Genomic DNA, 11,380 nt, shown 5'->3' with positions numbered 1-11,380 from the left:
TGCAACCCATCTAAGAGATCCCAAAACAGCTAATGAGGCCGGCTAACTTATGCACTGTTAAAAACATAATACTTCCAGGCCTTGCGTCGCTGTCTGCTTCATATTTCGGATGTCCGGTTCAAGTATCGTTAAGAATAGAGAAAATTGCACTTCACGGGGCCTCCGCTGCGATCTCCCCCAAAGACAATCTGCTCATCGAGCGATCCTTCAAGCGGACGGTGCGGTACATTCAGTGCGAACGGCAGCGGTCACAGGCGTCGGGGCCGCGGGGAAGACGCGCTTGTTGACGGTTCCGTTCCATCCAAACAGCCGCGTCTGCTGCCTCTCGTTCAAAGCGAGATCCAAGATGGCTGCCCAAGAGCGCAGGAGTTTCGAGCCGAGCCCTGACAGAGACAGAGGAAGTGAGGAAACAGACGGATCCCTGTGCTCATTGGACAGCGCCGCACCCCTCAGAGATCTGTAGGTGTTCATATGGAAAAAAGGGGAAAACTTCGCCATACCATAACTGTGGCACACCCTGTTCAATTGAAGTGCAATTTGACCATATATGGCTTGGCCGTTATGCCAAATGAAGACAGAGATGTTCAATTATTTAGTCAGTGTGTTTTGTTTAAAGGTGCACTTTTGAGCAATATAGCTAGTTAAAATATTGTACACTGACATGAGATGAAAACTAGATTTATTCATCATACCGAAACCAAGCTTCCAGTTTTCTTGTATATGGAGCGGGTCGCCCCCTGTGGGCATCGCCATGTTGAGATCTCAGGACACAACAAGTACATCAGGCAAACCTAACAATATCAAAATTAGCTTTTATTGCCAGGTGTGCTCTCTCTCACACACAATGGATTTGTCTTGGTAACAGAGGTTACCAGTTCACATCAATACATCAATAAATAGTGTATAAAATATCAAGTAAATAGAATATATAAATACCTAAAACACAGTATAGAAATTAACTACAGATATGTGCAAGTTGATATGCAGTGTACAGAAACTGTGCCATTATGTACTTGCAGTTTAATAAATATAATTGAATTTGCATGTTGCATATAAAATATGAGAGTAGGACTGCTATTGCATGATATCATGCTTTTGGTAAAATAATATTAAAATACTCATAAATAAATTGTATAAATATATAAATAATATATAAATAAATAGAAAATTTAACATTTCTTGTATTCTGGTTAAATGGTCCACTCACTGATCTCACTGACAAAATATTTTCACTGCTGCACAAGTCTTTGCAGACTGACTTTTGCTTGGCCTGTTCTTGCTTATTTTAGGTCCCATTACTGGAATCGTAATTGTATGGAGGCTCATACAATGGTGGACTTTAGAGTCAGAAAAAGCTGAGAACCACTGATTTACAGCAATATGCCAGTTTAGATTTATCATGTTATATACTGTGTATGTGTGCCATCTAGTGGCCATTTTAGGCTTGACGTTCAACCTTAAGTAATTATTTTCCACAATAGATGCCAACTTTTTTGAATAAATGCTACTACTACTTGACATACATCAATGAAAAAAGATGTCGCAAGAAAACCCACCTAGACCGCCCTGACTCCAAGTCTACGTCAGAAATGCTCCTTGTACAATTGGAGTAAGCACATGTTTTTGGAGGGCAGGGTTTTGGTGAGAAGGCATGTGGTTGAAGCAACTCTGTAATAGCTGCCACCTCTGAAGAAAAATGAGTGATGAACTCAAGTGACGCCAAAATGGAGAGAGTTGTATCATAGCTCACTGTTATTCCTGTTTATTTCATGTTTTCCGTTAGACTCGGGTTACAATCTTGTTTAGTTAAGAAAACTAAATCAACCATGTAACGTACAGCAAAAATCTTTATTTAATGATTTCAAGAAAAACAAAAATCAGATGTGCAGTATAAGCAAACCCATGAATCAAAGTCAAGCTCACAATACAACAAAATTGCTCAATACGGACAATAAAGCTCAAAAGTTCTTAATACATCAGCAGCAAGTCAATGAAAGAGCTATATTAAAACCATTCTTGTAAATCAAATGTAACTTAAGGAGAAACTGGGACAAAACACGACTGGGGCTAAACAGGAGGCCACTGTGATCCATTTTATCAAGAGGAACAGGAAGTAGCAAGGTTCCAAGATGGCAGCTGCTGTTTCACTTGCCATTTCTTTAAATGGCATCTATATCAAGGTCGTCATCCTCTTCTGCTTTCTCAGGCTGAACAGTCTCCACCTTCAGCTCTCGGGCAGAAGAGGAGTACACAACCTAAAGACCAAAAACAAACGAGAAAGATGAAGAATCAGAATATCACAAGCCAGCACAACAGTCTCTCAAAAACACACCCTAATTCTAGCGCAGAGAAGACTAATGTAATTTCACTAATTACAGTCCCAGGGCTCCTGCTGACAGTTAAAATATAATGCTGTTTCTCTAATTAACTACTACATTAACCTGTGTGTGTGGGGCTTGTGTAGAATTTAGAGTTTGTCCAAGCAATATTAAAAATAAAAACAGTCTGTCTCCCCACAAGTTTTTCCAACTTTAAAAATGTGTAAGACATTACCTCAACATTTTCATCATCATCTTCCTCCTCCTCCTCCTCTGCCTCACTCCCCTCACTCTCCTCCTCTGCCTCGTTGAGCCATTTGACAAAGGGAGCTGCCTTGGCATGGATCTCCTTGGCCAGTTCCTTGGAAACATACTTCTTAGATACCTTGAAACAAAGGAAAAAATACATATTTTTCATGATTTGTAGTTCATAGTTCATGACCCCGATGTTATAAAATGCTCTATTAATCCAAATGATGAGTAGGTTGTACCTTCTCTGCCCACATGAGGATGACATCCTCCTCCAGTAGGTCAGCATCATAGAGGTCTTTGAGAATGATGGGCACTCGTGGCAGCAGCTGACTTTGATGAAGCTTCACCAGACACTCAAAGCCTCCCAGCAGATACTTCTGAGCTTTCTTATCGTTGTGGCAGAACTACAGGAAAAGGAGAATTTGGCACTTTGATTTATGAATCAAAAGCACTTTATTTGTTATCGTTTGCAGAACCAGTAGATCATTTAAATGGATTCAACTTCATTTATCTAAGCAATGGGTGAAAAGTGGTAGATATCAATGCTGCTTATTTAAAAGTGTAATTTACAGTCAAGACTATATTTAGCATGGCTTTACACTAGCATCATAGCTTGTCAGCAAGTCTCTGTGTCCTGCTATAAATACTCATCTATCACTTGGCCCAGATGGAAACTTTGTATTTTTGATACTGATTTTTGGGCAAAATCTGCCAAATGCTGGGTGTAAAATGTATTAAATGGAGCTGAGAGTACTATATTTGCCTCAAGGCACAATCAAATTAACCAAAATATCTAATAAATTAACACAAGTGACGGGGTGTTCCAATTCTGTGGGAATCAGCAGAATGTCTCACATAGTTCTGTACATGCAGATCCTGTGTGGGCCGGTCTATCACATTTAATATTAAAACTGGTGTTTTTATTTTTTTATACTCACCCGCAGGAAGTGACGTTTGTATTTCTTGATCTGGTCTCTGATGTTCTCATCAAAAAGCAGTTCGCTCAAGATAAGTGGCCCCATGGCTCTCACATCCAGCCTTTCTGCTTCAGCCAGGATCTCCTTATCAGCAGAGTCTATTGCTCTACTCTCTTTCTTTTGCTGATCAGAAAAAACAGAGATGCTCTTCAGTTGTTTGAATTCTAGTGGCATTGATAGAACCTTGGTTATTTATAACTACATGTTAATTTAAATCTACTACACAGGAACAAAAGGTAAACTACCATTCAAAATTTGGGGGTCAATAACATTTTTTTTTTATTCATTTAATTATTTTATTTATTCATTTATTTAACGAAAGCAGCAATTTAACTGAATAAACTGATCAAAGGTGACAATAGACATAATTTAACAAAAGATTTTTTACATCAAATAAATGTTGGCGTTTTGAAACTTTCTATTCATCAAAACGTTAAAAAAAATGTACCAGCTTCTCAGCTGTTTTCAACATGAAGCAGCAAACCATCATATTAGAATGATATCTGCATGATCATGTGATACTGAAGACTGAGTTAATAACTGCTGAAAATTCAAATTTACATCAAAGGAATAAATTACATTTGAAGTGTTCTTTTACATTTTAATAACATTTCACAATATCACTGTTTTCACTATTTTTGATCAAATGCATGCAGCCTTGTCGAGTACAGAAACTTCTTTGACCAACCCCAAACTTTTGAACGGTAGTGTAACTCCACCAGATACAAAGATGTCATTAGAAAATGTTTTTACATTGGAAACAGTTAACAGTGACATTATTTACTTTGACAAAGTTGTAGAACAAGTTGACCCTCTCCTCCAGGGTTTTCTCCAGGTCCTCGCTGAGGGTCAGGTTCTTAGCATGGTCACTGATCTCCTCCATACGCCGACGCTGGGCCTCCTCTGTGGTTTCCTCTGCCCAGTCATCATCGTCTTCCTCACCATCCTACACATCAACACTTGTACACTTTAATATACTGGTTACAAATTGTATTAATATATGTATAGTTATTCATAGGTATTTCTTACCACAGCATCTGGAGCATCTATGTCATTATGGTTCCCAGCCTCACCACTTCCCGAGCCATTCTCCTTATCCTTCTTTCTGTTTTTCTTCTCTTTCTTCTCCTTCACACAGCTACTATCAGTCTCTGCATTTCAAACAGGTTTGCAATTAATAGGGATTTAAAGCTTGTATGCAATGCTAACATCAGAAATGTAAAAATCAAGTAGTACTATACCCATTTCCAACAAACACGAGGCATAACTCTAATGCCAAATATAGTGAATAATAGTAGTACATGCATTTTAACAGCCTACGGCAGAACACAACTCACCAGGTGGGTTTTTGAGGATGAATGTGCACAGTTTGTGCCGAGTGTCCAGCATTCCTCGATTACCACAAGCCTTGCAAGCGCTTCCGATGGTCTGCTTCTTTGGGTTAACATGCTGAGAGACAAAGAATCTAACTGAACAACAGATACTATGAGGCACATTTCTGAAAATGAAACGACCTTTGAATTGTCAAAGGTTTCGATTTTCACTTTAAAAAAACAAACAAACAGTTATTTACAGACTTTGTGCTCGGAATTGTGAGCACTAGAACCGGTGTTGGTATTGTTAAATTAATACTAAAAATCAGTTTTTGTGAAATGGCAAAATAAACAAATAAATATTCCGAGGGAAAAACTTGTAATAAAGTAGGTGTTGCTTTGACACTAACTAAAATAAAATAATGTTTAATTACAATTACTAAAACTAAAATAATAAAGCTAAAGAGATAAGAAAATAGTCACTAAAACTTAAAATGTAAACTGAAAATATAAAAATAAAAGCAAAAAATACTATAAAAGTATATAAATATTAAAATAACACTAAAGTAGACCAATGTGTAAGAATCTATAGTCTGCCCCGACCCAGATTCCACCCCACAATATATGTTTGATCATGCTCATTTCCCAAAATGGCTTAATTATTATAGAGAAGAAGAAAGTCAACAGTTATGTTGTTTGTAGTCCATTTTGTATAATCACATCCTGAGCAAATGGTGACCAATTGTAGAATGGGAGCAGGTGTGGGACACTGAGAACCACCTCAGACAAAGGGGTGTCAGAACTTAATTAACATACAGACCACAGCTGTTACAACAGGAGCAACTTCATTTGGATTAAGGGTAGTAAACTGTAACTGTATAAAAGGTTTGAGTTTAGGATATTCTGGGTTCATTCCGACTCCGTTGAACCCAAGGTACTACATGTACTTTGTCACTGCTATGCTGCAATAAACATCTTCATCGTCACTTTTTTTTCTTACAAATGCTTTCACAACCATGGCTATTTTGTCATCACTTTTGTAGGTTATGGAGGGCAAAAGACAAAATCGAGTGTAGGGCAAAGGACAAAATCGAGTGTACTAAACATGCCAACTGGCCTTGTACTTGCACCAAAAAAAACAAAAACAAGTTTAAATAGCCTCCAGAAAGATCTCTAAACATTATCTGACCGACAGTAAAACACAGAGTAAATAGAATCTTTAATTTTTAACCATGAGTTTATTCAGCAAGCAAACCTAATTGTCAGCTTACCAGGTCAGTTTCAGGATTGTCACACTCGGAGCACAGCACAAACTTGTGGATGAATCCATCCAGCATGTCCTGCAGTTTGTTGGCTTCATGGGATCCGTTTACGATGTAGCGGTCATTCTTAGCATCAAACTGAGTCTGAGCCCCCAACTCACAGCCAAAATACTTAGTTGGATCTGAGGAAACAGCAAAGGGAAGAATACATACACTACTGTTCCATAATAAAACACTACTGAAAGAATAACAGTTGTGATATAACCAATTATAAACACAAACTTACAGGTTGGAGGCCTATTCAGTGCCTTTGCAACATCAACCATGTTGACAATGACCGTCTTGATTCCATTCCCTTTGCCTTCCACCTGTAATTGACAGCGGGAAAACTATTTTTTTAAATCTTCTCCAACTCTGTATCAGATTGTTCTCTTACTGCTTGCACACAGCAGTAAGAGAACACTATTATGAGCAGAAATTAGGGCTGCACGATAAATCGCATGCGATATTTAACGCGCATCTTATCAGTAAAGCCGGTTCTGTAATCAGCGGTAAATCTCCATCACGTGCATGCTTTCACATTGAGCAGCATTAACTACACAGAGCCGTTGTTCACTGACGAGCTGCGCAAAACCACGTTCATATTCGCGCTTAAATAATCGCATGCGATTTATCGTGCAGCCCTAGCAGAAATAAATAATGTTTTTTTTTTATGTGTAGCATTTAGAGCAAAAACAGTCTCTCTAGTACCTTGGCAATCAAACGGGGCATCTTGTAGCGGTAGAACTGGTCTGACACAGTGCGGTTGACATTGACAGACATTTTGAGTGATCTGAGGCACTATCAGCAAGATAAAAAGATCTTGAATGGGATTTTTTGGGTATCTTCTGTCTGGAGAAGAGGGGATGACATAAACAACTGCAAGTGTGCTCGGTCTCTGACATGAAAAAGATCTTGCCACAGCGGCTGCAAACTCCTCGCTCGTGGACTAGGCTTCCCCCGCTCGCGTTCCAACAGCTGCGCAACAGCTCTGAAAAGCAAAGTGAAATACACCGTCTTATACATCAGTTCCTCTTAATTTGATTAAATTTCCACTTGGTACCACATTTGGATTGGATTCTTTCTAAACTATTTTTGTTGGTAGAAGAAATATACAAACTAACTGGCCAATTTGTATCTATAGCCAAATCACAGTTGTGCTGATATGTAGTACAACCCCATTACTTTCATCTGTAACGCATATTATTAATAATGTAGGCCATTCAGGGCTTGTATAAAGACTGTAACCATACATCCTGGAGGACCAAACCAATGTTTAGTGGCCATTTTTATGACTATTTACTAGGAATAACACCTAAATGATTTTTTAAAAATACTACATTATTTTTTTGTTCAAATAATATAATTTGAACAACAGAAAAAAAACATTCACTATTAATCTCTTTAAAAAAAACAACTCTCCATTAATGTTTCTTGTCTCATCACATTCAATAATGAACTAAATGAATCACACAAATGATAGCCTAAATGATTGATTTAAAACAGCAAAATTTTACAAAAAAGTTAAGTGGATAAAAAGAGTCATATATCAGTTGTCAAATATTAAGTGTTTAGCTAATTACTTTTTTTGATTTGATGGGCCATTTCAACATTGACAAGCACTGTTACACCACTGAGGCACACCAGCCTAAAATAACTTGTTGTCACGCTAACAACAAACAGAGCAGTGCATAATGAAGTGCAGCATCAAGAATATTAAATATTGGGGCCAGTTTGGCCACATCTGAGTACTGGGGGGGACCTGTTCCTCTGAATATCTACGGTGGTTATGGCACTGGCTTGTATGATCCACACTATACCTAGGATTTAAAAAATGCAACAAATTGTTTTAATATTCTCTCTGCCATCTGTTATCAAAGGCAAACAAACGTCTGGTCGTGAATTAAAACAAAACAAAAAACAATCATGTAGCAGAGGCCTTGATCAAGACCCTAGTTACCAACGTCATCGACTGCGTCAGCAGGTTCAACTGAACACGTGACTGGCGAGGAATATATTTAAGAGCCGCGAGTTACGTGACAGAACAATATTTCCAATACCAAACAAACATAAGATCACGATCACGTAGTATTAAGCGCGGCTGGTCGAATTGGAAGTACATCTCTCGAGTTGTTTACGTTACGGGGATTGTAAACGTTCAGAAACCACGTCACCGCATTTAAAGGTGCTTTATTAGTAGTTTAGAAATGATATCTATGTAAGCTACAGCGCAATATCGAGCCACCCGTGTTGCACCCAAGGTCGATATACACATGGTTAACTTACCCGTTTGAGCTCAACCCACTCCGCTATCGAAATAAACACATCGACTACCGACGACAGCGCGTACATTACCTTAAACGATTAAAACAGCCCAACTAGAAGTATATTTGCTTTAACGAACCTCAGATTGGTAAAGTTGTGTGATCGTCGCGGTGGTGCAGAGTGCGTCACGGTTAGCGCGCGGCGGCGGAGTGCGCAAAAGCACCGCGACGCCATTTTGTTCCCCTCAGTCAAGCTAGTTCACACCCATTAGCTAGTTATAAAAGCCTCCAAAAACACTCGTTTCCGAGACGTGGGTACCCAAAACGCATTTACAAACGTGTAACAGATACTGACAAATCAGTTTATGCAACTGACCGATCGGATACTCACCGTTTCCGTAAAATAAAGACATAAACACAACGCTAGTCGTCCACCGACGCAGTGAAGGGTTGACAGCGGAGAGCCTGGAGATGTTGGGTCGTGATCCAAGAATGTAACACGACACAACGGCAAAGACAGATTAGACCTGGGAAGTGCTGAGCGATGCAGCCGATCAGTCGAGGGATATCAGATCTCCGGAGAGAAGCTGGGATAGAAAAAGAGAGCTAGATTTGTCAAATGTAACTTGGCAACACACTTACTATGATACTTACTAAGCTAAGCAGCTCTCCGGTTCGCCGTGATAAGAAAACAAACGATTGCTTTGGCATCTGCTAGACTCAAACACTACAGATATGTCTGAGACGTGTTCAGTTGCTAGCAGGACGTTAGCGTTTTAATATTGGTTCAAGTCACGTCTTACCTTTCCAGAGCCTTCTTTGCTCCACGCAAAGGCAGAATGAGTTGAGCGCTGAATCGCTGATGATGATGGGCGTGTACCTCTCGTGGAAGCCACATAGCCCCGCCCACCGTGGCCAATCATTGGCTAAAATTACTTCCTGTATTCAATTTCGTAACGTTGACTCGCTCCTTTCAACGTCAATCATCACTGTGTACCACATAATCACTATTTATTTCGGTTTACGTTCTCCTAAAGCAACTCATACTGTATATCCCATAATACTGCACAATGGAGAGTTATATGTTACGTAAGTTAGCCTAGTTGAGGCTTTTTGCATCGAACAAAATGCAATGTCCACTAAAAGAGAATTTTGAATAAAAGTAATACAGGGAGTTAAAGTTATAACATTTAGCTTGCTGTGACCCAAATAGTCTTTACAAAATCAGTTTTTTTATTTCTATGTTGAGGTAGAGTTAGAAATAATGTTGTCACCACATGCTAATTAAATTCACAAAAGATGAAAAAGCACCCTTAAAGAATGACTGGTGGCATATGTCGGTAACACTAACATTAAGGTTCTAGCCTACTTTTTTTAACTATTTAATGCATAAACTAACATTAACTAACGCTAAGCAATACATTTGTTACAGTATTTATTCATTTTTGTTAACGTTAGTTAATAGAATACAGATGTTCATTGTCAGTGTTAGCTCAGGCCCATTAAATAACAATGTAGCCTAATAGTGGAATCAGCATTTACTCAGATTAATAGATGCTTTAGAAATTAGAAGAAATATCTGTCATTGTTAGTTCATGTTATCTACTGTAGTTAACTACTGTTAACAAATTAAACCTTATTGTAAAGTGTTACTCGTATGCAGAGCTGGGTAGTAACTGATTACATGTAATCTAGATTCAGATTCCAAAAACTATTCTTGTAATTAAATTACATTACATTTTAAAATACTCGTAGACTGCAGTTACTTTTGTATTGAGATTACATATTCACACAGTAGCAATAAATTATTTATAATATATTGATTCTTCCTAATTCCTTTTTTTTTCATCTGTTAAATGTTCATTTCTAAAATAGCCTATGCATACACTCAGAAAGTCTTCCAGTTCTATGGACATTTACACAAAGACCAGTCATCCTAGATAGCAAATTGGTTTTAGGCCAGATCTGACTGTGTTTCGGCTGTGAGTTTGGCCCACATACCACATGGAATTACGACCCAAGGTTGTCCCAATGCAGTTAGCTGAAAGTTACCCAGACCAATGCCGGAAGCAGACCAAAACTCACCCACAACTTCACAGTGTCCCCAGAAATGAGCCATAAGTGGCCCACAACAGTGCCGGAGGCCCCAGATGTCAGCCGGACAAAAGTCAAACTGCCTTTACCCCAGAACTCAGCCACAACTTATCCACAAGCTCTGGAAGACAGCCATAACTGGACCAATATTATGCCAGAATCCCCAAAACTGAACCAGAAATTACCCTATATAATATTTACATATTGTGCAAGGTATAATAAAAGAACGAAACTCTGCAAATGCAGTATAGTGTTTTATTGATGCAGAGGAAAAAATAAAAAATAAATAAATAAAAACATTCGGAAAAAGATAAACCAATAACACTAGAATAAGACAAAACAAAAGCAACAAATAAATAGTCACAGTACAGTATAAGAATAGCTCCAAAAAAAAAACATTTAAATAAAAACAAGAGAAACCAAATTAAACTGTTACAAACAATAAAGCAATAATGCAGTCTAAAATATGGAAATACAGAAACCAACAAACAAAAGACAAATGCAATACAACTTATACGTACAGATGTAAAAATATAAGTTTAATATAAAAAAAAAACATACACACACAATCTAAAAGATTCACTCTCTTAACAATAAAGTATTAGCATACAGGATTTCTTCTTACAGCCTCTACAATAGGAGCATAAAAATACAGAGTTAAAAATAAATTTAAGACACCACCAGTCTAAGGCTAAAAGATTCACTCTCTTAACAATAAAGTATTAGCATACAGGATTTCTTCTTACAGCCTCTACAATAGGAGCATACAAATACAGAGTTAAAAATAAATTTAAGACACCACCAGTCTAAGAGCTATGACTTTCAACATTCATTCATAACGTGGTAAAAAAGTCGTGAGGA

At 38.1% G+C, this 11,380-nt stretch overlaps 1 protein-coding gene across 5 annotated transcripts; it reads right to left on the bottom strand.

The window, feature by feature from the left end:
* Positions 1 to 1,739: 1,739 nt before the first annotated feature.
* LOC107699316 (eukaryotic translation initiation factor 5-like) lies at positions 1,740 to 9,312 on the bottom strand. Of its 5 annotated transcripts, none has more exons than XM_016500540.1 (12): positions 9,229 to 9,312; positions 8,817 to 9,012; positions 6,873 to 7,152; positions 6,409 to 6,511; positions 6,132 to 6,304; positions 4,885 to 4,996; positions 4,577 to 4,698; positions 4,332 to 4,493; positions 3,509 to 3,670; positions 2,810 to 2,974; positions 2,554 to 2,703; positions 1,740 to 2,255 (listed from the first exon to the last, which is right to left on the bottom strand). In XM_016500540.1, the coding sequence occupies exons 3-12, from the start codon at positions 6,942 to 6,944 to the stop codon at positions 2,160 to 2,162; spliced, it is 1,317 nt and encodes a 438-aa protein (XP_016356026.1). In that variant the 5' UTR covers positions 6,945 to 7,152; positions 8,817 to 9,012; positions 9,229 to 9,312; the 3' UTR covers positions 1,740 to 2,159. The 5 variants fall into 5 exon arrangements, with proteins under 5 accessions (XP_016356026.1, XP_016356031.1, XP_016356028.1 ...); XM_016500545.1 differs by having other exon boundaries at positions 6,409 to 6,490; XM_016500542.1 differs by lacking the exon at positions 9,229 to 9,312 and adding an exon at positions 9,080 to 9,211.
* Positions 9,313 to 11,380: the final 2,068 nt, after the last annotated feature.

The sequence above is a fragment of the Sinocyclocheilus anshuiensis genome, unplaced genomic scaffold (assembly GCF_001515605.1).
Source record: "Sinocyclocheilus anshuiensis isolate Anshui unplaced genomic scaffold, SAMN03320099.WGS_v1.1 scaffold450, whole genome shotgun sequence".
NCBI lineage: Eukaryota > Metazoa > Chordata > Actinopteri > Cypriniformes > Cyprinidae > Sinocyclocheilus > Sinocyclocheilus anshuiensis.
This window is presented reverse-complemented; position numbering and strand designations above follow the sequence as displayed.